A 27,682-nucleotide genomic window follows, 5' to 3' on the forward strand; every position below is an offset into this window, starting at 1 on the left:
TACTGGGTATTAATAAAAGTATTGTTTAAAGTCATATCAAATCACAGTGCCCTGCCGACATGACTGGGACCGGCTAAAAAAAAAAAAAAAAGTTATTATAGTTTTGGGAAAGTTTCAGAGTTACAGTGGTTGTAAACCTCAGATATGAAATCTGAACAAAGCCTGTCCCTCTATAGTGTGTACTTGTCTCAAACCAGAGCATTTTTGGGTACAGCGTCGCACGACCACGCAATTGTTCATTAAAATAATGCAGTGCCGAATAGCAAAAAATGGCCTGGTCATTAACCACTTCTGGACTGGAAGATTTGGCCCCTTAATGACCAGGCCATATTTTGCGATTCGGCACTGCATTACTTTAACGGACAATTGCGCGGTTGTGCGACGCTGTACCCAAATAAAATTGATGTCCTTTTTCCCCCACAAATAGAGCTTTCTTATGGTGGTATTGCGATTTTTATTTTTTGCGCTATAAACAAAAAAATAGCAACAATGCTGAAAAAAAAACAATATTTTTCACTTTCTGCTATATAACATTCCCATAAAAGAAAAAATGTAAAAATCAAAATTTTTAACATTTTAGGCCAATTTGTTTTCTGCTACATATTTGTGGGGAAAAAAAATCCCAATAAGCGTATTTTGATTGATTTGCGCATAAGTAATCGTGTCTACAAACTACGGGAAAGATTTATGTCATTTCTATTGTTTTTTATACTAGTAATGGCGGCGATCTGCGATTTTTTGTGGGACTGCGAGATTGCGGCGGACAGATCGGACCCCTAACTGACATTTTTGACACTTTTGGGGGGACCAGTGACATTACTACAGTAATCAGTGCTAAAAATATGCACTGTAATAATGACACTGGCAGGGAAGGGGTTAACACTGTGGGTGATCAAAGGGTTAAATGTGAGCCTAGGGGAGTGATTCTAACTGTATGGGGAGGGACTTGTAAAATGATCATATATTGGCACTTTTCCACTGCAAGTACCGGCTAGTACCGGCTCGGCTCTACTCGGCCCTGCTTGGCCCGGTTTGCTTTTCCACTGCGGTACCGCATGGTATAGTGTCGGAACGGTTCGGTACGGTACGGTATAGGTTTGCTTTTCCACTAAAGTAGTACTAAAGTTAAGTGGGTGGGATAACAGCGGGGTGGGTGTGATTCTCTGACCAATCAGTGGCTAGTAGTGACTGCATGCAAAGGATTGTGGGATATGGTACCAGTTTGGTACCTGTTGGAACCACAATCGAGTAGGTACTGTTTTTTCAGAGCCGTACCGTTCGGTTCCATGCAGTGGAAAAGCAAACCTATACTGTACCGTACCGAACCGTTCCGACCCTATACCATGCGGTACCGCAGTGGAAAAGCACAAAAGCGTGCAGAACCGGTACGGTTCCATGCAGTGGAAAAGCGCTAGAGACCTGTGTTCCTATATAGAAGGATCACAGGCACTCTGTGATCATTCCAGAGAGAAGAACGGTCAGCTGTGTTTACAACCGCCGACCGTTCTCTCTCAGCGGGGAGTGATCGCGGGTGTCAGGTGGCAATTGGAGCCGTCTGCCCCATGTGTCGGAGTCCCCGCTGCCGAGTGGGGGCGGGAGCGCGGCGGCGGCGTGCGCTCGCCCCCTAGCTGCTGGCGCGCGACGGACATAGCCCTGCATCGGGTTCGCGCAGGAGGGCCGCCCTGCCGCAGTATATATGCGGTGGACGATCCGGAACAGGTTAAAGTGGTTGTAAACCTCAGATATGAAACCTGAACAAAGCCTATCCCTCTATAGTGTGTACTTGTCTCAATCCAGAGCATTTTCGGGTACAGTGTCGCACGACCGTGCAATCGTCCGTTAAAATAACACAGTGCGAATCACAAAAAATGGCCTGGTCATTAAGGGGGCAAATCTTCCGGTTTAGAAGTGCTTAAAAAAAAAACTGTCTATTTCGATGCATCCTGAATTTTCGGTTTTCAATTTTAGTTTCGGTGCACCGTTGGTTGAACTGTTATCTGACCATTTGGCACTCTTAGCAAAAACCATCCAAATTCACAATGCACCTGCACTGAATAAAGGCGCGTACACACGATAAGAAAATCTGAAGGGAAATTCCGTCCGACGACCGATCTGCCGATTTTCGGATTGTTAGTATGGTGCTTTCGACAGCCGACTCTGACTTTTCGGCCGACAAAATCCTGATGTGCAGGCTATAAAATTTTTGTCGCTTGTCAACACAACGTTCGATTTTCGTCTCATTACTACAGTTTTCGACGGAAAAAAAATCTTAAGAGCAAGACTAGGCATGCTCAGAGACGAAAGAACACATACAAAACAATCCAACACATGACATCACTTCTGAAGTAGAATTCTGTCCTACGGGAAAATTCATATGAAAAGAACTTCTTCACTTTCCACATCAGACTAGCATGCCACAAAAAACGGACGACAGATCGTTCGATAATCTGATCGTGTGTACGGGGCTTAAGTCCCTGATCTGTAACTAGAAGTCTACCAGATAGAGACTGTCAGATTAAAGCCAGCAGTCTCCAGTCGCTCACGTGAAACTCCCACCATGCTTCTAGCAGCCAGAGACCATGTGATGCTTGCCTAGGCTTCAGGTCACATAAAGGAGCCGTATAGCTGCAGTAATTATGTGACCTGCTCATGCTGGCATGGGTTCCATTGATGCATATGAAGTGTCAGTGTTAATGACAGTTTCACTTTAGTGATAATAGGTAAAGCCCGTTCCGAAGATAAAAGTCAATGTCGGTTAGCAAAGCGATAAAACTGCGCCGTGAGCAGGATCGAGTGTCCGGTGTGGAAGCATACCGCTCTAGAGACATATTCCAGCTCGTATGGGATGCGTGGTTGGGACCAGCTGCTCGGAGTAGATGAAAGCAGAGAGAGATGGAACGACATTAGCAGGACATATGTGTCGGGTAATTGATACATTGGGCACTTTCATGACTTCTGATGGACCATTTCTAACACTTTGCCTTCTTCGGTTGTACATCTGTCATTCCCCTTCTCATTACTGGTTCGGTGTAGGACAATTAGCCAAAGTCAATACGGATTCTGTTAGGGGCCATGTGTATTGCTGGTGTAGCACTGCCCCCTGGTTTTTCACACTTTTGGGTTCCCCTGGGTTACCCGTAGCAACTGCATGCAGAATCTTAACACTTTACTTTCTTGGCTCAGTCAATGATCAGTCTAGGGGTTGTTGTTTTTGTGGTTTTATTTGATATTAGGATGGGAGAAGGGATGAGTGGGATACTCCAACACTTGAACTATTCACAATTCTAAGGACTTCTATCTGAGAATGCAGCCAGGTCGCAGCTTCATCCTGCCACTAGATGAATCTTGTTGCAGAGTGCGATCACTGGGTGCAGCAGAGTTCAATCAGATCAGACATTGTGGAGTAAACAGGAACTGGCTTCTTTATTGGAACATAACACAGAAATCAAACATGTCACCTCATTGTAATAAGAACAACAGACAGGAAGAGATAACCAACAAGTTCAGTACAGTGCACAGGAAATTACAACACATCATAGAAATGCATAGCATATCACTGAGCATTAGCGACACCCAGTGTCCTATTTGTGAACTGCAGTTAATCTGTAATAGGCTAAGCTTTAAAGCTGTTGTATCTCCAACAAATCTGAGGTAATGTTCCTTTTAGTACATATCTTCAGGGCACACACCTAGTTACCCCCTTTCTATCCACCAGCTGACACCCGTCCACTGACTACTCTACTCCTGAGTGGCCCCCTTCCTGGTCAGGCCCCTTAGGCTACGTTCACATGGTAGCGTAGCGGATCGCGGGCAGAATCACCGTGATTCTGCCCACGATCCGGAAATCATTGCAAATCGCGGGACGCCTGTGCGTTGCTGTTGATTTGCAATGGCACCCCAAACACTGTGCAATGTTGCCGCGATTTCCGCCTGCCGAATCGCGGTAACATCGTGCAAACAAAATCGCGGGTCGCATGACACCCAAAAAAGGTACAAGAGCTTGTTTGGGGCGTCATGCGACCCGCGATTTTGTTTGCGCAATGTTACCACGATTCAGCAGGAGTAAATCGCGGCAACATCGCACAGTGTTTGGGGTGCAATTGCAAATCAACGGCAAAGCACAGGCATCCTGCGATTTGCAATTATTTCCGGATCACGGGCAGAATCGCGGTGATTCTGCCCGCGATCCGCTGCGCTAACATGTGAACGTAGCCTTAGGCACGATCTCCTGTACTCAAGATACTGCTTTCCAAGTTCTCCAGTGCCTCAACTCCTCCAGTCATCTCTCCTGGACCTCTGGGTTCAGCTCCACACCCCTGGCTCACCAGGCCGACTACCTGTGACCGTACACCAACTGCTGAAGAAGAGGAGGCAGCCGCCACCCTCCTTCAGGGACTCTGCTCACCAGCCAAAGACCTTGTGCAGATGTGCCCCTGGCTTTATATACTATGTGCCAATCACTGGGGCTGTATCAAAGCCTGTGTGCCCATTGGTCAGGTTTCCTCCACTGTCCAATATGCCTCGCCATTGGACCAGTGGGAACACTCCCTCGGACCACATGACTCACACACTGAGCACATTGAGCAGACCTCACAGATTCTGCTCCCTGTTAAGCAGAGAGAATATAAAATGTACCTGCTGCTCCTCTGATAGGCAGACAGAGCCAAAAACTATACTCACTCTCTAGCACCTACCTAGGAGGGTGCTACACTGGAATTGTATAATATCACCCAAACCATAATACCACAAATCCTTGGATGCAACATATAAAATTTGGGGAGTTGGGGCAATTAGCTATTCGTATTTGTAAAAGCAAAAGAGACTTTTTTTTTTCCAAAAGGCAAACAAAAACTTTCTTCGGTAAAAGAAAACAAAGCAGTTAAGAAACTTCTGGTATACAAAAATAACTTCAGCTCACCGCCAGTATAAACTAGTCCCACAGCAGGGTTTAGAGTCCCTGCCTGCTCCATGGGTCCAGAAAGGTCACAAGAGCCCAGGCAGTGTCTCAATCATTTAACAGCCCAATGCCCTCTCACAACTGTATTGATATGGTATTGTTCCACATCATACCTCAAGGCGGGGGCGTAACTACAGGGGTTGCAGGGGTTGCAGGGGTTGCAATCGCTACCGGGCCCCATGCTCCAGGGGGCCCGGTAGCAAACCAGTGGGTGAACTTCCAGGATCGCAAAGGTCACACTTGCGACCAGACCCTGGCATTGCACCACTGTGGGGAGGCCCCAAGATTGCAGGAAGGGGGCCCACAAGATTGCAGGAAGGGGGCCCACTGCAGAACCTGCTGCGGGACCGTAATAAAAGGCCATGCAATGAGTGTAAAGAGCTCCAGGATTAGTGGGAAGAGCCCTGGGCTTGAAGGTAAGGGCCCCGGCCAGGGGTCTGGGGGGCCCTTCATGGTTTCTTGCATCAGGGCCCTGAAGGTTCTAGTTACGCCTCTGCCTCAAGGACATCTGCTGGCTGCTTCCTGCCCTTTTGCAGGTGGGTTAACCCCTTTAGAACCACAGTACCTATAGTCAGGGTAGCACTGCCCCCGTAAGGACTGCTGAATCTACACTCTGCGGGTCCCCCTGGTTACCAACACACGGCTATAAGCAAAGACAATTTTTTACATTCCTCATGACTCGCTTCAATAAACAGTCCAGGGTATTAGTAGTTTTTTTTATTGTTTATTTTGTAATGGGGATAGTAGAAGGGAATGGTGGGATGCTCCAATTTAACTATTCACAATAGCTATGGACTTCTATCTTCTACTTCATTTGTAGGTTTGGAACGGCCAGGCTGTTAGTTCATCCTGCCACTTTAGATGAATGAATTTAAGTCTCTTGCTTTCCTCAAGATGACTTGGTGGACAATATATTATCTTATCTTCAGGAAACTCTCCCTAACATTCTCTCTCCACTGACACCCATCCACTGACTTTCCCATGAGCAGGGGTGGCCCCCTTCAGGTCAGGCCCCTTGACACGAGTCCCTGTACTCAAAATGCTGCAGCCTCAGGGTCTCCAGTTTTTCCCCTCTCAGTCAGCTCCTCTCTATCGCTCCTCCAGCCCTCAGGAAGACCTCCTGTGACCGCATGGCACCTCTACAGAGGAGAAGGCAGCCACTCCCTCCCTGCGGGACTCCCCTTCCTAATGAAAGATCCCGAGCACATGTGCTCATTGCTTTTATACAGTATCCCAGAATGCACCAGGGCGATCTGCCCCTCTGCCAATCACCAGGACTGTATCTAAAGACTATGCACCCATTCGTCAGGTTTCCTCCCATTGTCCAACATGCCTCCTTATTGGACCAGTGTGAAACACTCTGCAGACTGAATGAATGGCATACTGAGCACAATGAGTAGACCTCACTAACAGATCCTGCTCTCTGGTAGGCAGAGAACAATATAGATTTACCTGCTGCCCCTCTGATAGGCAGACAGAGCCAAAAACTATACTTTGTCACTAGCACCTACCTAGGAGGGTGCTACATCAGAGTTGGAGACTCTTTCGAACCCAAGATCTTTCCTAGCCTCTGATTTCCAATTCTCATATCCCATATCCAGACTTAATAAATCACTTTTCCCTCTTTGTCATCGATCACCCCTGGACCCTTCACGCTGCATGGGTGAGACTCCCTGAGTACTCCCACTATATTTTGTTGTCCCCTTAGGGACCACAACCCAAACAACGGTGATATATACCTGCCTTCCAGGGCCTATTCCTGGCGTCCTGTACAAACAATACTTGAATTTCTAGAATGCAGAACCCAGCAATACTGGAGATAACAAAACAGAACAATGACTAATGGATGCCTATTGACTGAGGACCCAAAACTGTGAAAGGAGGACTTTCCGAGTTCCATCACACACTTAGGAACACAGAACAATGAGATGCTGAAAGTTTGGCTCCTAAAACAACAATGTTGATACATAGGGGCCCTAGAAGAGTAGCACAACGTGGAATATTGTGTCCCCAGACATAGACAGACTGACATTTGTGGAACTGACAATGACGCGCTGAGTCATAAAACAATGATACATTGATGCTCAAGGACTGAGAACAATCACAAATTGGCACACGTGGTCCAAATCAATGGGGCCCTGTCACTAAGGGTCTCAAAGCACCGACATGCAGAGCAAAATCCCAAGTTCATCTAAAGCTGAATTCCAGATATGGCAATTGTTACATAGTTAGATTGGTCCAGTTAGAACCAATGTAAGTATGGATGTGCCATACCTGTGGGATCCCCATGGAAGCTGGAAATCACTGTATTAGGTACTGCTACTACACAACTACTACAGTGATCTCCACTAGCTTCAAAGTCCTGTGCTGAGATTAGGCTCCCCATCAGAGTCCCCCCCCCCCCACTACATCGGGGTCCCCATCAGAGTTCCCCTTATATTGGATTCCCCATCAGATTTCATCCCCCCCCCCTTACATCAGGGTCCCCACCCGAGTTCACCTTACATCAGGGTCCCCATCAGAGTTCCCCTTATATTGGATTCCCCATCAGAACACCCCCCCCCCCCCAACATCAGATCATTAGAGTCCCCCCTTACATCAGGTTCCCCATCAAAGTCCCCCTCCCTACATCAGGTTTCCCATTAGAGACACCCCCTTACATCAAGGTCCCATCAGTGTTCCCCTTACATTAGGGTCCCCATCAGAGTACCCCTCTTACATTAGGATCTCTATCGAAGTCTCACCTTACACTCGGGTCCCCATCAGATTACCTCCTACATCATTGTCCCTATCAGAGTCCCCCCTTTACAAAAGGGTCCCCATCAGAGTCCCCACATACATTAGAGTCCCTGTCAGAGTACCCCCTTACATCAAGGTCCCCATAAGCCTTCCCCTTACATTAGGGTCCTCATCATAGTCACCCCTTCCATCAAGATCCCCATCAGAGTTCTCCCTTATATTAGGGTCCCATCAGAGTTCTCCCTTACATCAGGGCCCCCATCAGTGTTCCCCTTACATCAGGGTCCTCTTCAGAGTTCTCCCTTGCATCAGGGTACCCCCTTACATCAGGGTCCCCATCAGAGTACCCCTTTACATCGGGGTCCCCATCAGAGTAACCCCTTACATCAGGGTCCCCATCAGAGTGCCCCCTTTCATCAGGGTCCCCATCAGCATTCCCCTTACATTAGGGTCTCCTTTAGAGGCACCCTTTACATCAGGTTCCCCATCAGGGTCCCCTATTACATGGGGGGGGGGGGGTTGAAGTGGAAACCATAGGCACAGCCTTAATTCTCAGTCTGTGTACATGAAGGACAGGCCACTGACCCCAGATGGGGGGCCAGAAAAAATCTAGTAGGGTGCTGGCTGGTTGGGGGACCCCTGCTTTAGAATGTGTTTTATGGTACACCCATATGTAGGGTGTGATATGAAGTATGGTTACATACACCAGCCCCCTATACATTCCATTTCCCCCCATACACACCTCGATAAATGCTCAATTTATTTTCTGATCGATCTCTTCTGATAACAATAATCGTTCAATAGTCATCAAACCATTCGATTGATATGCCACACACAGGGAAGTGGATTTAGTTCGATAGTTAAGATATTGAATAGTATTTTACGATTGTAAGTATCTATCGCATCTCTGTTTCCACCATGTAATCCCATGATCTGATCAACCGAAACACGATCATTTTCATGAGAAAAGCATCTAAGTGCCGCTGATCGATGCAAAACGATTTTCCTAACTGGCTGATTGACCTATTTTGATCCAATCGAAATCCTTCGGATGAGAAGTTCTGGCTATTCGGTCAGTTTCTGATTTTTGATAAAATCGCAGAGTGGTCAGATAATAAAACCCAAGCGTGTATGGCCGCCATAAAGGGGAGGAGTTATTTTAAAACCTACAGAAAAATACTTTTAAGGCACCAATTGTAATAGTTTTAATAGATTTGGTGGCGTATGCAGAGGGGGGAATGCAAATACACTATGCAATCTAATTGTACAATCTCTGTACAATCTCCTTTAGTTCCGATTCACACATATGCGATGCAGGAACCCTGCCAATCCACTGCATCGCATTCAACTCGCAGTCAGGTCACACTGCCATATGCGAATCGCTGGGGGTGTCAATACAAAGTTAACGACACCCCCAGATCAGTTTGCATATCGCAGTGCCAACTGTCAGTTCGGACAGGAATCGGATTGTATAGGTGTGACCACCCATGCCATCCGATTCTGGTGCGGACCCAAAAAAGGGTCCTGTGCGTGTTGTGGCCGAATGCGATGCAAGTTGTATGGCTGAATTTGCATCGCACAGACATCGCATAGAGCAGTGCGCTGCCAATCATATGTGATGTCTGTCGTCTCATATATGTGAACCGCCACTTCTAGTTACCAAAACTATGTAACAGAACAATCCATTCAAACTGTATATAGTCAGGCAGGTCCTTGCACTATATTTGATGGCAGATCTAAAGCAGATTGTACAATCGGATTGTAGTGTGTATGGTCACCTTTGGGGGGTAAAATTGTAATGATCGGGTTGCTGAATGTGCAGTAAATGTATGTGACGGTGAGGGACAATGGTTGGTCCTCTGTAGATGGCAAATCTTGGTTTCACCAATAATCAGTCACAAAGGCAAACCTGCAGAATCAATCAGGGTGCAGCGGCTACTAAATAAAATAAAAGGCAAATTCCTAGACAGTCACAATCGGGGACTGCCGTCACGGCTTCTGTGACTGCCAGTCCCACTGGTCACGTGATTGGGTAGTCCGTTCTGCCCTCCATAGACAGCTGAGGTTTCTGTGCACTGCTGAGAGCACACTCACTGCACAATCCCAGCACAGTGACTGAGCTGTCACAGACAGCTCTCATTCTCTAGTCACGACTGGGAGCCGGCAGCACGGGCTCCTGGTCATGTGACCACTGTGACTGCCAATGACAGTGGTCACGTGATCGAGCCGTCTGTTCTGTCTTTTATGGATGGCAAGGTTTCTCTGCTGAGAGCACACTCACTGCATGCTCTTACCACAGTGACCGAGCTGTCACAGACAGCTCTCATTCTCTAGTCATGATTGGCTGGCAGCATGGGCTCCTGATCATGTGACCTCTGTGACTGCCAGTCCCACTACTCCCGTAATAAGGTAGTTCTGCCCTCCCTAGACAGCTGAGGTTTCTGTGCTGAGAGCACACTCACTGCACAATCCCAGCACAGTGACTGAGCTGTCACAGACCACTCACAATCAGAAGCCGGCGGCATGGGCCCCTGATCAAGTAACCACTATGACTCCCAATCACAGTGGTCATGTGCAAGTTTGGGGTGGAGGAACTTGACTGGACTGCACAGAGTCCTGACCTCAACCGGATAGAGGACCTTTGGGATGAATTAGAGCAGGGACTGCAAGCCAGGCCTTCTCATCCAACATCAGTGCCTGACCTTACAAATTAACTTTTGGAAGAATGATCAAACATTCCCATAGACACACTCCTGACCTAACAAATGCTCCTCAGTCCCATAGCCTAGGGTGGCAAGGCACTCCTCTCCTCCTCCCTCCTCCTATCCATCTCTTCTCCAAACTAAAAGACTGACTGGAAACTGCACTGGCCACTGTTATCTCTTTCCTATGCAGGACCAATATGGACCTTGCTTTGTGCACTGGTCCAAATCATTTGGTGGAGGGGGCATTATGGTGTGAGGTTATTTTTCAGGGGTTGGGCTTGGCCCCTTAGTTCCAGTGAAGGGCGTCAGCATAACAAGACATTTTGGATAATTTAATGTTCCCAACTTTGTGGGAGGAGTTTGGGGATGGCCCCTTCCTGTTCCAACATGACTGCACACCAGTGGACAAAGCAATGTCCATAAAGACATGGATGAGTGAGATTGGGGTGAAGGGACTTGGCTGATTTGCACAGAGTCCTGACCTCAACCCCATAGAACGCCTTTGGGATGAATTTGAGCAGAGACTGCAAGCTGAGCCTTATCGTCCAACATCAATGCCTGACCTCACAAATGCCCTTCTGGAAGAATGGTCAAACATCCCCATAGACACTCCTAAACATTGTGGACAGCCTTCCCAGAAGAGTTGAAGCTGTTATAGCTGCAAAGGGTGGGCCAACTCAATATTGAACCCTATGGACTAAGACTGGGATGCCATTAAAATTCATGTGCGGGTAAAGGGAGGCGTCCCAATACTTTTGACAATATAGTGTAGTTACATTGATCCAGCTTGGACCAATGTAAGTATGTATGTGCCATACCTGTGGGATTCCCGTGGAAGCTGGAAATCACTGTAGTAGACACCACTACTACACCACTACTACAGTGATCTCCACTAGTTTCTGGGTCCTGTGCTGAGCAGCAGGCCAACTCAATATTGAACCCTCCGGACTAATGCTGGCCATACATTAGCTGAAAGATCGTTCAGCTAAATCTGTCATTTGGTCCGATCGTTCGTTTTTCCTCCAGTTAATAAGCACAAATAGAAAATCGTTTTTAACTTTTCAGAGCCGAAAAATCGAAGGAACAGTTTTGAAAATCCGCCGACCGAACGATAAATTGAAAGGTTAATGTGTTTCCCGGCCGACCTGTGTGCCCCGGGCATATGTGACAAACTGAATGAAAAACTGATTCATTTATGTCCATTGAACGATTTATTCTTCAGAATTCGGTCATTACATGATGGCTCGGCTGCTCTCACGGCCAATTTTTCGTTTTTCGGAAATGAGTTCGCCCGATATTTCGGCTAGTGTATGGCCAGCTGAAGACTGGGGTGCCATTAACCAGTTTTGGACTGGAAGGATTTACCCCCTTAATGACCAGGCCATTTTTTCCGATTTGGCACTGCGTTACTTTAACAGACAATTGCGCGGTCGTGCAACGCTGTTCCCGAATACAATTGATGTCCTTTTTTCCCCACAAATACAGCTTTCTTTTGATGTTATTTGATCACCTCTGCGATTTTTATTTTTGGCGCTTTAAACCAACAAAAAAAAAAATTATATTTTTCACTTTCTGCTATATGACATTCCCAAAAAAAATGCAAAAATCAAAATGTTTTAACATTTTAGGCCAATTTGTTTTCTGCTACATATTTTTGGTAAAAAAAATCGCAATAAGCGTATTTTGATTGGTTTGCGCAAAAGTTATTGCGTTTACTAACTACGGGAAAGATTTATGTCATTTTTAATGTTTTTTTTTTTTACTAGTAATGGTGGTGATCTGCAATTTTTTGCAGGACTGCGACATTGCGGCGGACAGATCAGTCCCCTAACTGACATTTTTGACACTTTTGGGGGGGACCAGTGACATTACTACAGTAATCAGTGCTAAAAATATGCACTGTTACTGTAATAATGACACTGGCACGGAAGGGATTAACAGTATAGGTGATCAAGGGGTTAAATGTGACCCTAGGGGAGTGATTCTAACTGTATGGGGGGCGTGGCTTCTGAGATGACCATAGAGACATGTGATCCTATATAGAAGGATCACAGGAGCTCTGTGATCATCCCAGGGAGAAGAACGGTCAGATGTGTTTACATCAGCCGACCGTCCTTCTCTCTCAGCGGGGAGCGATCGGGCGTGTCAGGCGGCAATCGGAGCCACCTGCCCACTGCATCGGCTTCCCCGCTGATGATCAGGCGGGGGCGGGAGCGAGCCGGCGGCGGCACACGTTTGCCCCCTAGCTCCTCCCAGGCAAATGACGTATGCATACTTGGTTTTGCCTGGGAGAGACACTCTGCCGCCGTATATATACAGTATGCGGTCGGCAAGTGGTTAAAGTTGATGTGCGTGTAAAGGCAGGCGTCCCAATACTTTTGACAACATAGTATATATAGATCAAACCAAAATGAGGGACAAATGAGGAGGAAAGAGGGACAGATGGACTATGTTCCAAATCAGGGACAGTTCCTTGGAATCAGTGACAGTTGGGAGCTATGTAATAATAACCAAAAGTGATTGTAAGCTCTTCTGATCAGACACGGATGAGTGAGTTTGGGGTGGAGGAACTTGACTGGCCTGCACAGAGTCCTGACCTCAACCTGATAGAACACTTTTGGGATGAATTAGAGTGGAGAATGCGAGCCAGACCTTCTCATCCAACATCAGTGCCTGACCTCACAAATGGGCTTCTGGAAGAATGGTCAAACATCCCCATAGACACACTCCTAAACCTTGTGGACAGCCTTCCCAGAAGAGTTGAAGCTGTTATAGCTGCAAAGGGTGGGCCAACTCCATATTTAACCCTACGGGCAAAGACTGGGATGCCATTAAAGTTGATGTGTGTGTAAAGGCAGGCGTCCCAATACTTTTGACAGCATTTTGTATAGAGATCAGACCAAAATGAGGGACAAATGAGGAGGAAAGAGGGACTTTGTTCCAAATCAGAGACAGTTCCTTGAAATCAGTGACAGTTGGAAGCTATGGTAATAACGGAAAGTGATTGTAAGCTCTTCTGATCAGAACCCTCTCGTTTTGAATCGTATTGTGACCGTCCCGTCTCTTGTTACATTGTAACAAACAGTTGGCGCTGTATAAATCCTATATAATAATAATAGGAGAGGGGGGACGGAGGGGGGGGGGGGAGAAAAGCACCGCAGTTAGCACGTGACGGGTTTGCAGGCAGCTGTCATCCAGCAAACATCGGGCAGACATTGTTGTGCTTTGACGCGGAGATGTTGTGAGAGAAGTGGGAGGGCCCGGTGATGTCAGCTCGCCTGTCATTCTCTGCAGCAGACGTGCCGTGCATGATAACGGAGCCAGAGGAGGAGGTGACATCAGCTGCACTGCACCAAACTGCAGCATGAGCACAACAAAAGCCTCCTCACCCAATCTTCTGCTCCGCTCTCTTTGTTGTGGCTTCCTGCCCGCCGCTCGCTCAGACCCCACCAGGGACGCTCACCTCCCCCAATGCCCACACCGCTTTTTGTGGAGTGGTTGTTGAGTGGAGTTGTTTCGGTGGTCTACGCCGTCATTCTCTGGACATCTTTCAAAAACATTCCCCCCCCCCACGAAAAATCCTGTCCCCGGGAACGTATCTTTTCAGAAGCGGCCGCCTGTGCCGTGACATGCGCGTGCCATTGTAGAACCCAAATCGCTGAAATCCCACGTAAGATTTAATATGTCGATGGGATTACAAAAGTTTTCAATCTTCTTTAAGTGCCAGTTCACCTATATGCGATGCGGATCCACTGCGGGTTCCCAAATCGCTGGCAGGTCACACTGCTATATGCGAATCGCTGGCGGTGTCAATACAAAGTTAACGACATAACGCAGTGCGAACTGACAGTTCCGACATGAATCGGAACACTCATGTGATCCGATTCCGCTGCGGACCCAAAAAAGGGTCCTGTGCGAGTTCTATCCAAATCCGATTACATACAATCTGTATTGCAGAACTTGCATCGCACAGACATCGCATTTGCAGGGCAGTGCAGTGATTTGCAGGGCAGTGCCCTCCGAATCACATGCCATGTCTGACACCGCTATAGTGTGAACCGGGACTAAATCTGCAACTTTTCTCCGTTCACATACTGGCGTATTGGATCGCGGGCAGAATCGCCACGATTCTGCAAGCGATCCCGAATCACTGCAAATCGCGGGATTTTGCACTCTCCAGTTTTAGTAAATCAACCCCCCCCCTCCCCCACAGCTGAAGGCAAGCTGATGAGGCTTCTAAATGAGAGGCAGAGACTAGCGTGGTCATATTTCAATAGGAAGTGCAGTCAATGGCAGGATCTCCAAGTCGGATACTTTGCAACAGATACGCACAAAGTGCAGTGCTGGGGCAAGGTAATCTAGAGCCCCGGGCGAACATGATGAACTGCGCCCCCCCACTCCAATATTTATGAGCATTGTGGTTCAGCAAAAATCCCCCCACAAAAAAAACTGAGCACTAATCTGCATGGTTACCCGTAAACATAAATTCCTCCTCCTCCTCCCAGTACTAATCTACTGAAATCCCCCCTCCCAGTACGTATTTTTGCCCCTCCATCTCCCAAACCCCAAAGCGCAGATGCTCCCCCCATCCCCAAAAACTCACCCCCCCCCCAAAAAAAGAAAAAAAAGCCCTAAAATGTCTCCTCCTTGTACACATTTTCTCCCCCTCCACTCCAAACCCCATCTCCCAGCACAAATATCCCCTCAATCCCTCCTCCTAGTAGAAATCTTCTTCCCCCTCCCAACACAAATCCCCCTAAATCACCAATCTTAGCACACACACCCAAATGTCCCTTCGTTTCATTATATCTGTTCCATGAGTGACAAAAGAAAGTCTGATTGATCCTGCCAGAAATCCACTCTGCTCTCTGTAGTCTTTTCTTAGGCAGTGTTATCAGGAAGTTGGTTATAATTACAGAACACTCCCCCACATTAAAGAGATGAGAAGGGGAGGTGATCTGTAGTCCTAACACATCCTTGGTATTAGGGGAGCAAAAGTGCCCCATCAGTGATACTAGTGGGATAAATGGTGCCCCATCATTGGTGTCAGTGGGAGGAATAGTGCCCCATCATTGGTGTCAGTGGAAGGAATAATGCCCCATCATTGGTGTCAGTGGGAGGAATAATACCCCATCATTGGTGTCAGTGGAAGGAATAATGCCCCATTATTGGTGTCAGTGGGAGGAATAATGCCCCATCATTGGTGTCAGTGGGAGGAATAATGCCCCATCATTGGTGTCAGTGGAAGGAATAATGCCCCATCATTGGTGTCAGTGGAAGGAATAATGCCCCATCATTGGTATCAGTGGGAGGAATAATGCCCCATCATTGGTGTCAGTGGAAGGAATAATGCCCCATCATTGGTATCAGTGGGAGGAATAATGCCTCATCATTGGTGTCAGTGGAAGGAATAATGCCCCATCATTGGTGTCAGTGGGAGTAATAGTGCCCCATCATTGGTGTCAGTGGAAGGAATAGTGCCCCATCATTGGTGTCAGTGGGAGGAATAGTGCCCCATCATTGGTATCAGTGGGAGGAATAGTACTCCATCATTGGTGTCAGTGGGAGTAATAGTGCCCCATCATTGGTGTCAGTGGGAGGAATAATGCCCCATCATTGGTATCAGTGGAAGGAATAGTGCCCCATCATTGGTGTCAGTGGGAGGAATAATGTCCCATCATTGGTGTCAGTGGAAGGAATAGTGTCTGTTGATCTGTAGGATGAACTAACATGCAGTCCATTGCCTGACACCATTCCATACTATGTGCTTCTACCCAACCCCTCCAGTGAGAAATGCTGTTGGTGAGATCCCTGCGATTGAGTTATTTCTTGAATAAACGTATTAAACCGATGTAATGCTTTCCCAGGCCACTGATTGGGTCGTCTTCTCTTCCTCTGTCTAGACAACCAGTTTAGAATGTCGATCCTGGAACGGTTGGAGCAGATGGAGAGGAGAATGGCGGAGATGACCGGATCCCAACAGCACAAACAAAGCGTGGGAGGAGGAAATGGAGGCGGAGCCAACAGTGGGGGGAGCCAAGCACAAGTAAGTGTTGCCAATATGTTTTTAAGGGTAAAACTAAAAAAATTTGACTAAGGAGTGAAAGCGCCAGCAGGCATGAGACGAGTCTCACAATATGATCAGATCTGTGCCTGTAGACAGTCTGTCTGTAAGGGGAGGATCCATCAGCCAGATTACATTTTGCTGGCCAATCATAATCGTTCTCCAGAAGCAGGTCATTGCGCGGGTTGTCCTCACATTGCTGGTCGGCAACTGCTGTCAAGTTCTTGTTGTTCCATGTGGAGAGTTCCTTACCGGTTCTAACATAGATCTGTGAAGTTGACGTGCGGTTTGTTTCGTTCCGAATTAAAATTTGGACAAATTTTTCATTATTTGGAAATTCGGATGTATCCAAATTTCCTAATTGCAATAGAAAGTAATTTAAACGAATCTGAAATAGCAAAAAAAAATTTGGATGAAATTCGAATAGTTTTCAAATCATATTTAAATTCCTGAAGAGAATAAAATAGAATAGAAAATAAAGGAACAAAATGGAAAAGAATATAATAGAACATAAAAGAATAAAATAGAAAACAAAGGGATAGAATAGAAAACAAACGAATAGAGTACAACAGAACAAAATAGTATAGAAAATAAAGGAATAGAATAGACTAGAATAGAATAGAAAAAAAATAGAATAGTATAAAAAAGAAAGGCTATAACCATCTTCTGAAATTAGAATTTTAAATAGAATACATTTGATTTTGAATGGAATAGAACAGAAAATAAAAGAATAGAGTAAAACAGAACAAAATAGAATAGAAAATAAAGGAATAGAATAGACTAGAATAGAATAGAATATAGAATAGAGTAAAAAAGAAAGGCTATAACCATCTTCTGAAATCAGATTTTTAAATAGAATAATTTTGAATTTGAATGGAATAGAATAGAAAATAAAAGAATAGAGTAAAACAGAACAAAATAGAATAGAAAATAAAGGAATAGAATATACTAGAATAGAATAGAATATAAAATATAATAAAATAAAAAAGAAAGGCTATAACCATCTTCTGAAATTAGATTTTTAAATAGAATAAATTTGAATTTGAATGGAATAGAATAGAAAATAAAAGAATAGAGTAAAACAGAACAAAATAAAATAGAAAATAAAGGAATAGAATAGACTAGAATAGAATAAAAAAATAGAATAGAATAAAAAAAGGCTATAACCATCTTCTGAAATTAGAATTTTAAATAGAATAAATTTGAATTTGAATGGAATAGAATAGAAAATAAAAGAATAGAGTAAAACAGAACAAAATAGAATAGAAAATAAAGGAATAGAATGGACTAGAATATAATAGACTAAAAAATAGAATAGAATAAAAAGGAAGTCTATAACCATCTTCCAAAATTAGAATTTTAAATGGAATACATTTGAATTTGAATAGAATAGAAAAAAAAAACAATAGAATAGAAAATAATAAAATATAATGAAATAATAAAAAAAAACAATAGAATAGAATAACATAAAAATAATATAACCATTTGTTAAAATTCAAACAGAAAATATTTGAGCTTGAAAAAAAGCATAGATTAGGATAGAATAGAAAATAAAATAATAGAATTGACTAGAATAGAAAAGAATAGAATAGAATGGAATAGAAAGAATATAACCAGCTTACAAAATTCAAATTTCAAATTTAAATAGAAAAGAATAGAATAGAAAATAAATTGATAGAAAAATATAGAGTAGAATAAACAACAGAAAAGGGTAGAATAGAAGGGGAAGAATATAACATTAGAACCGTTTTCCAAAAAGCTGTTTTCTTCCAATCAAAGCCCCCAGCTCTCCTGCCCATAGGTCTAGTAGGAGTCGGCCCCCAGCTCTCCTGCCCATAGGTCTAGTAGGAGTCGGCCCCCAGCTCTCCTGCCCATAGGTCTAGTAGGAGTCGGCCCCCAGCTCTCCTGCCCATAGGTCTAGTAGGAGTCGGCCCCCAGCTCTCCTGCCCATAGGTCTAGTAGGAGTCGGCCCCCAGCTCTCCTGCCCATAGGTCTAGTAGGAGTCGGCCCCCAGCTCTCCTGCACATAGGTCTAGTAGGGGTCGGCCCCCAGCTCTCCTGCCCATAGGTCCAGTAGGAGTCGGCCCCCAGCTCTCCAGCCCATAGGTCTAGTAGGAGTCGGCCCCCAGCTCTCCTGCCCATAGGTCTAGTAGGAGTCGGCCCCCAGCTCTCCAGCCCATAGGTCTAGTAGGAGTCGGCCCCCAGCTCTCCAGCCCATAGGTCTAGTAGGAGTCGGCCCATAGGTCTAGTAGGAGTCGGCCCCCAGCTCTCCTGCCCATAGGTCTAGTAGGAGTCGGCCCCCAGCTCTCCAGCCCATAGGTCTAGTAGGAGTCGGCCCCCAGCTCTCCAGCCCATAGGTCTAGTAGGAGTCGGCCCCCAGCTCTCCTGCCCATAGGTCTAGTAGGAGTCGGCCCCCAGCTCTCCAGCCCATAGGTCTAGTAGGAGTCGGCCCCCAGCTCTCCTGCACATAGGTCTAGTAGGAGTCGGCCCCCAGCTCTCCTGCCCATAGGTCTAGTAGGAGTCGGCCCCCAGCTCTCCAGCCCATAGGTCTAGTAGGAGTCGGCCCCCAGCTCTCCTGCCCATAGGTCTAGTAGGAGTCGGCCCCCAGCTCTCCAGCCCATAGGTCTAGTAGGAGTCGGCCCCCAGCTCTCCTGCCCATAGGTCTAGTAGGAGTCGGCCCCCAGCTCTCCTGCCCATAGGTCCAGTAGGAGTTGGCTCCCAGCTCTCCAGCCCATAGGTCTAGTAGGAGTCGGCCCCCAGCTCTCCAGCCCATAGGTCTAGTAGGAGTCGGCCCCCAGCTCTCCTGCCCATAGGTCTAGTAGGAGTCGGCCCCCAGCTCTCCTGCCCATAGGTCTAGTAGGAGTCGGCCCCCAGCTCTCCAGCCCATAGGTCTAGTAGGAGTCGGCCCCCAGCTCTCCTGCCCATAGGTCTAGTAGGAGTCGGCCCCCAGCTCTCCTGCCCATAGGTCCAGTAGGAGTTGGCTCTTGCATGCTCTCTGTATATGCGATGATCATGACTGTTGCCTGTCCTCTATCCCCGCAGTGTGCCACTGGTGCTGGGTCCATAGGAAGCTGCTTTGAGAGTCGGGTAGTGGTGGTGTGTGAGAAGATGATGAGCAAAGCATGCTGGGCAAAATCCAAGCACCTGATCCATTCCAAGACCTTCCGAGGAATGACGCTCCTCCACCTTGCTGCTGCACAAGGCTACGCCACCCTCATCCAGACCCTGATCAAATGGAGGTAAGGAAGGACCACAGAGCTTCAATGAGACACAAAGGGGAATGTATGCATAGAAAGATCTCTACCTAACACTCTGTCTGGTGACTGTTGACGCAAGGACAGAAAATGATTGGAAATACAAACAGTACATACAGTTGTCACTTAAAAAGGAGTAGAGGGGAAATCATCCAATGGGGACATCTGTTCTGGTGACAACTGTCTAAGATGGGATTTTCCCTCAAGTGACAGCTGAAGTTTAGGTATGGCAAGTTTTACATGGTTACACTCAGTGCCGGGACAAGATCATCCAGTGCGCAGGGCAAAGATGCCAAATTGTGCACCCCCCCTTCATTATGTGTGAACCTATAAGGAAGACAGGGAGAGAGAGCACAGCCCGCACCTCCTCCCAGCTCTCTCTTCCTCTCCTTACCGCTTCCAGCACTGGGCTGAGAGAAGTAGTGATGCCGCTGTCACTACTCCTGTCAGCCTTATAGTGCACAGGGAACACACAGGAAGGGGGAGGGGCGGGTTCAGTGCTCGTCTCTGCTCACTGACAAAGGCAGCTGGGGAGAGATACCAGCCAGGGGAGGACTGGGCCAGGGGGCAATTGCCCCCCCAGGCCGCTCTGATGCCCCATAAAAAGGCTGCACCGCTTCTTCCACAGACATGCCTAAAGGATTCCTGGTGAAGTAAAAAGTCTCCACCGCTGACCTACTGAGTGCGGGATAAAGACAAGGACAGAGTGCAGCCCACCCCAGCATGGATGGTCTAAACTGTGTCTGAACAGAGGCCAGTTCCATGCACCACTGGAGACTCCCCTCCCCCGGCCAGCCCTGATCAAGCTGTCCATGCTCCCCTCAACCGCCCCCTGCTGGCCAGGTCAGGAACCCAGAATCAGCCAGTCAGTGGAGAGTACCCGGAGCGGGGCTTCAGCCTGGAATGGGGGTTAGGAGGAGGCCAGGAAGAGGGATAGTGGGAACGATGCCAATTTGCTACACCATTGGCTTCTGATTTGTACTTGCGCCCTGGGCCAAAGGTTACCAGTCAGCCCCTGATACCAGCTGCCGCGTGTGTGTAACTCGCGGGCGGCGTGCAGGAACCAAGCCGCCCGCACCGCCGCGAGCATTCCAGAACTCAGCCCTGATTCACTGGGGAAGATCCAGGCGATTCAGGGACACTTGGGAGCGGGAGGTATGACTGCGCCCTAGGCAGCTGCCTTGTTCGCCTAGCGGTAGCGGCGGCCCTGGTCCAGATATTATATGCAGACCTTGCATTGTCCACTTTAAATAATGAAAACTATGGACGGTACCCTGGAAAAACCAATATGATACTTTGTTTTCATTTGGGAACTATTTGAATAAGATGGTAGAAATTGCAGGGTCCCCATGCGGCACCACCTAAGAGATCCGACAATATTACCTGGCTAATTGTTTCTGCATACGGAACACAATTCATAACCCCAGCTCTTATTTATTTATTTATTTTTCCATAAGGGCCTGATGTCAGTAAAATGAGATCCTATAATTAGATTCAATATTCCTTTCTGTCCACAGTTCCCCGCTATCTTTCCTTCCCCAGGGAAATACAACATCTGTCCGGAGGTCCATTACCGATATTTTAGCCTCCGCTGCTCTTATGAAACTCTTGCGGGGAGAATATTTGTTATTCTGATTCTCTTCTGTTGGGCTCCTACATTTTTAATACACGGCTCTGGATATTATTAAAGAATCAGCGAGCCCCCTGGAAAAAAGACGTCCGCTGTTTCTGGCTGTGTGCCACTCCTGCGCTTGTTAAAGCCCAACTCCAGCCAAAAGTTTCTTTTAGATGTAAAAGCTAGCTAGCCTCAAATCCATATGCATGTATGAACAGCGAAAATGTTATGCCTTGTAGTCATTTTAGTGATTTGTGTTGTACTGATTTATTTATTGATATTTATTTATTGATATATATATATATATATATATATATTTATTTATTTATTGATATTTAATCAATATATTTTAATCTGTCTTTTTATCAAATTAATAAAAACTTTCATATAATTTTTATATTTATGGTTTGTTGAATATTATGTAATACGGTACCATAAAAAGTCCAAAATAGTCCTGTCAGGGGCGTAACTACAGGGGTTGCAGGGGTTGCAATTGCAACCGGGCCCCATGCTCCAGGGGGCCCCATGCGGCTCCCCTGTACACCTGGATAGGAGGGGCAGCGGGGGCAGCATGTAGAGAAATCACTGTCCTCCTTTTTCCTCCTGTAGCAGCAGGAGGAAAATGGAGGAGATTGGTTCCTCTGTATGCTGCCCCGCCCCCCTCCTACTATCCAGTTCACTTGTGTTCTGCTGTCTCTGGGCCCCTGTGTGCTCCCCTGGTCTCCCCCTACTGTGCTGCCCCCCCACTCCTCCTATCCAGTTCACTTGTGTTCTGCTGTCTCTGGGCCCCTGTGTGCTCCCCTGGTCCCCTCCCCCCACCCCCACACTTTGCCCCCCCCCCCCCCACTGTGCTCCCTTCCCTCTCCTGCCAGCTGCTGCAGGGGATGTGTCACAATAGGGAACCAGTAAGGGGTCGGTAAATGCGTAATTTACCAGCTCCTTCCTTTTATAATGGACAGAGTCATAGTCAGTGACATTGTAAAAAATCAAAAATATAAAATAAAATGATAAAAAAATTATACAGTTAAAATACCAAAAAGTAAAAAAACTACTGACACCACTTCCAGGATCGCAAAGGTCACACTTGCGACCGGGCCCTGGCATTCCACCACAGTGGGGAGTCCCCAAGATGGCAGGAAGGGGGCCCACTTCAGAACTTGTGAAAAGGTCCCGCTGCGGGACCGTAATATAGGGCCCCGCTACGAGAGTAAAGGGCCCCAGGATCAGTGGGAAGAGCCCCAGGCTTGAACGGAAAGGCCCCGGCCAGGGGTCCGAGGGGCCCTTCATGGTTTCTTGCATCAGGGCCCTGAAGGTTCTAGTTTCGCCTCTGCCCCCTGTGGTCTTCTCTTGTTACTTACCTCACTCTACACCCCTGTTATCAGGGTTGGGAGGGGGGGGTGAGGTAGCTTGTGGACCACATACCAATACCTCTTTTAGCTGTTTGATAGAAGAAGCTCCCAGGTTTTTATCACTATCTGTGCATCAGTTGGGGAGATTTCACCTCACTTCCTCTGCTGGTGATCCCAAATGTTTTAGAAAGGTCTCTCAAATAGGGCCAGCAATACAGTGATGTTCTCACCCTTACCCACTCTACTTAAAAACATTTTTTGTTACTGATTGTGCCCCTTGCTGGAGAGATTTTGCTCACTTCCTGTCTTGGTGACAACAGAGTAAGTGAAGGAAAACTTTCCCAATGGCTACACAAATAATAAAAACCTTACAGAGATTCCAGCTCTTCCCTAATTCTTATCTTGACTTTAAACCAATGGACTGGTGCCACTGTGTAGTACATGTATCTATGTGATAAAACATCCTGTTTTTTTGTTTTTTCAATTTTAGGACAAAGCATCTTGACAGCATTGACCTGGAATTAGAGGTGGATCCTTTAAATGTTGATCATTTTTCATGTACTCCTCTGGTAAGACTGGGAGCTCAGGACCTTGCATGCTAATCCTGCATTCACTATAGCTGCATCATCTTCTGCACACTTGCTGGGGGATCCGCATGCTGTCAGTTTAAATGATTATTTTTATGTTAGCATGATAGTATTGCTCTCTTGTGATAGTTAGCACCTGTCATGGCCAGGGGCCAAACTACTACACCAGGCACCACACCAGAAGGATAATGTCTTCTCACCTACCAGGGACACCTGTCCCAGTATTGAGGGAAATACGCTGAACACTGATTTTCCTCCAACAGTTCTTTACACTTTACAATTTACTTATTTCAGCCTGAAGGCATGGAGGGAAGCTGCTGTATACTTCCAAAGGCCTCGCACATCGGTGGTCTAGGCCAAATCCATAGGAAAGTTCTGTTACGCAGTGGGCCCCAACAGAGGATCCCTTCCTTTTAGAAGAGTAGACCATAGAGGCATAAAGGGTAGCTGCTGTATATTTCCAAGGCTTAACGCATCCTTGGTCCAGGCCCTGTCCAGAGTTCAGTTCTGCAGTGTGTCCTAACATAGGATCCCCACTGTTTAGAAGAGTAGACCATGGAGGCATGGCATTAGGGGGACTGCTGTATACTTCTGAAGGCCTCCCAAATCCTTGGTCCAGGCCCAGTCCTAAGGAGATTTCCGTTTTGCAGCATGCCCTAACATAAGATCTCTGACACTTAGAAGAGTAGACCGGAGAGGCATAGAGGGAAGCTGCTGTATATTTCCAAAGGCCTTACACATCCTCGGTCCAGGCCCAGTCCGTAGAGAGTTCTGTTGTGCAGCATACCCAAAAAATAGGATCTCTGATGCTCAGATGAGTAGACCATGGAAGCATGGCATGGAGGGAAGCTGTTGTCTACTTCTGAAGGCCTCACACATTCTTAGTCCAGGCCCGGTCCTTAGGAGAGTTCTGTTGTGCAGCATACCCTAACATAGGATCTCTGATGCTTAGATGAGTAGGCCATGGAAGCATGGTATGGAGGGAAGCTGTTGTCTACTTCTGAAGGCCTCACACATTCTTAGTCCAGGCCCAGTCCGTAGGAGAGTTCTGTTGTGCAGCATACCCTAACATAGGATCTCTGGTGCTTAGATGAGTAGGCCATGGAAGCATGGCATGGAGGGAAGCTGTTGTCTACTTCTGAAGGCCTCACACATTCTTAGTCCAGGCCCAGTCCGTAGAGAGTTCTGTTGTGCAGCATACCCTAACATAGGATCTCTGATGCTTAGATGAGTAGGCCATGGAAGCATGGTATGGAGGGAAGCTGTTGTCTACTTCTGAAGGCCTCACACATTCTTAGTCCAGGCCCAGTCCGTAGGAGAGTTCTGTTGTGCAGCATACCCTAACATAGGATCTCTGGTGCTTAGATGAGTAGGCCATGGAAGCATGGCATGGAGGGAAGCTGTTGTCTACTTTTGAAGGCCTCACACATTCTTAGTCCAGGCCCAGTCCGTAGAGAGTTCTGTTGTGCAGCATACCCTAACATAGGATCTCTGATGCTCAGATGAGTAGGCCATGGAAGCATGGCATGGAGGGAAGCTGTTGTCTACTTCTGAAGGCCTCACACATTCTTAGTCCAGGCCCAGTCCTTAGGAGAGTTCTGTTGTGCAGCATACCCTAACATAGGATCTCTGATGCTCAGATGAGTAGACCATGGAAGCATGGCATGGAGGGAAGCTGTTGTCTACTTCTGAAGGCCTCACACATTCTTAGTCCAGGCCCAGTCCTTAGGAGAGTTCTGTTGTGCAGCATACCCTAACATAGGATCTCTGATGCTTAGATGAGTAGGCCATGGAAGCATGGCATGGAGGGAAGCTGTTGTCTACTTCTGAAGACCTCACACATTCTTAGTCCAGGCCCAGTCCTTAGGAGAGTTCTGTTGTGCAGCATAGCCTAACATAGGATCCCTGACGCTTAGATGAGTAGGCCATGGAAGAATGGCATGGAGGGAAGCTGTTGTCTACTTCTGAAGGCCTCACACATTCTTAGTCCAGGCCCAGTCCTCAGGAGAGTTCTGTATTGCAACATCCTCTAAAATAGCGTAGCAGGGCATAGAAAATCCAAGGCTCCGCTGCAGATATACTTGCCCATACAGTCCCAGACTTGGGTGCCAGCCAACCTAGTGGTTCATTTGCAAAGGAATAGAAAGTAGTCCCACTTAAGCCTAATTTTTAATTGTGCCAACTTCTGAAAAGCGATCCTCGATGGATCTTTTCAGAGGGTGTTTGACAAGTGGTAAATGGTTACAGTGGTCACAAGATCAGCAGCTGGTCCTGCTGTACTAGAGACTTTAACAGGTCAGGCCCTGTGCTGGAAGCACGCTTTCAGCGCATTAACCTCTACCACCCATGGACGTGTTTGTGTGGCGTGTAGTAGACGTTAAAGCCCACCCTCATGCACTGTGGAAGACCACAAAATCTGAGTTGTTAATCTTGGTGTAAAGGAAATGCAGTTGGTTATGTAGGCCAGATGATCTCATTGATAAAATGAGCACACTGTGGGTAAATAAGGCATAGGCAATCATGGATGGGCCTCCTGGTCTCATAGGTACAGGAACATTTGCCTTCTTTCCACTTTCTGGAGTTAAAGCCTTCGGTTATGACTGCTTTTGCATGACTTTGCATAATAATATTCTGCCTTGTATAAATTATCCTTCCAAACTGGCACAAGTAACATTTTGGAACACCTCGGAAGCCTAGACCATAACTATTCCCTTCTCTTTGCAGATGTGGGCTTGCGCTTTGGGTCATACCGAGGCCGCCGTAGTGCTGTATAAATGGGATCAGCGAGCTCTCTCCATTCCTGACTCTCTCGGTCGGCTCCCTCTATCTATCGCACGTTCCCGAGGACATGTAAAGCTGGCAGAATGTCTGGAACAACTACAGAGGGAGGAGCAATCCCAGATGGGGCACGACCCCCGGGTTCAGTGCTCTCCTGGCCCGGATGCCAATGCAGATAGCTGGCTAAGCCAGTGGCAGAGCGATGCAATCAGTGCTCAAGAGGCTCAGAAGGGAGTCACAGTTATATCAAATACCAACACAGGTAAAAATCCCATACCTTACATGTGATTTAGTGTTAATGACACTCCTGACCTTCTCTTGTTTGGGTTGGTAGATAACTTTACCTTGGCAGTTATGGATGACGATTTTTTCCTCCTGGAACGATGCTGCTTCCAGAGAATTAGAACAGTGTCAGGTCACCTGTGGCCAGGTGACGACTGCACCCTGTTGGAGGCAGGGGTGCAGCGCAAGGTAGTGAACCCGATAGCAGACTGCTGCGGATGGACCGGAACGTGAGCCCAAGATTTCCCAGGGCGCGGAGTCTAAGACCCAGCAGGTGTTCATCAGAGCCTCTAGTGGTGAGAATGGACTTGGCTGCAGCTGGGCCCAGGTCGCGGCCCCTGGGGTCCCCCGAGTCACGCCCTGTAGGGAGAGAAGGGAAGCAGCCACTCAGAACACACAGAATGGTGATGGGTAAGCCGAGGGCGGGGTAACAGGCAGACGAGGGTAACCAAGGGACAGGCCAAAGGTCAGGGTAACAGGCAAACAGGAGTCCTCAGAGACAATCCAAAGTCGGTACACAGAAAAGTAGATCAAGCACACTGCAAACAGGAAACAAACACTGTTGAACAGCAAAGCAGACCTGCAGTGCACTGGTTAATATAGACTTCCTGTGATGGTCTGGGCGGGGCAGGAACAGGAAGGAGAGGTGATAAAAAAGGAACCAGAAATGCAGTCTGGCCTCTAATACAGACATGAAGGGACAGGTAAGCTTGCCAACACTATTGCAAGTCCATGACAAACAGCTGTTGGGGACCAAAATAACCAAATTATTATTAGTGCAATGTCTGCAATTTTGTAGCATCTCAGTCCAGAGGAGGCGATGTGGGGAAAATCTGAACTATAGCTAAGGATGGATCCAAGATTGAAGTGACCATAAAAAATGTGTATATGCTTCAACTTCTTTAAACAGCGAGCAGAACTCTTGGAAAACCACCTTTTTATTTTACCTCTTTTTCAAGGAGCATTTTAGTTTTCAACCGGACCGGATCTATGGCAACTCTGTAGAGTTATGCCAACTTGAATCCTAAAAGAAGTCATTAGGAAGGGAAGGTAGGCAGTGCCGGAACAAAGTCATCTAGGACCCAGGGTAAAGAGGCCACATTGTGCCCCCTAAGATGTATGAGCATTATGTGCCCCCCCCCCCCCAAAAAAAGAAAACCTGAGCACTAATCTGCAGGCTTACACCCCAAGCATAAATTCCCCCTCCTCCAAGTACAAATCCCCCCTCTACTGAAATCCCCCATTCCATTGAAGATCTTTGCCCAGAGCATCCCCCCCCCCCCCAAAAAAAAAAAAAAAATAATTTCCTCCTCCTGCTCCAAATTCCCCTCTCCCAGCCTGTATCCCCCCCAA

The 27,682-nt window shown here is 47.0% G+C and overlaps 1 protein-coding gene across 10 annotated transcripts in view; it reads left to right on the forward strand.

Annotated features, from left to right (window-relative positions):
• CAMTA1 (calmodulin binding transcription activator 1) overlaps positions 1–27,682 on the forward strand; it is a 2,131,086-nt gene that overhangs the window by 2,030,530 nt on the left and 72,874 nt on the right. For all 10 annotated transcript variants that reach the window (XM_082273273.1, XM_082273274.1, XM_082273270.1 and 7 more), the window contains 4 exons: positions 16,305–16,447; positions 19,507–19,703; positions 23,173–23,251; positions 25,994–26,309. In XM_082273273.1, coding sequence (XP_082129399.1) covers positions 16,305–16,447; positions 19,507–19,703; positions 23,173–23,251; positions 25,994–26,309 — 735 coding nt within the window. The remainder of the gene's footprint in view (positions 1–16,304; positions 16,448–19,506; positions 19,704–23,172; positions 23,252–25,993; positions 26,310–27,682) is intronic.

The sequence above is a fragment of the Pelophylax lessonae genome, assembly GCF_965119305.1.
Source record: "Pelophylax lessonae genome assembly, chromosome: 12".
Classification (NCBI taxonomy): Eukaryota; Metazoa; Chordata; class Amphibia; order Anura; family Ranidae; genus Pelophylax; species Pelophylax lessonae.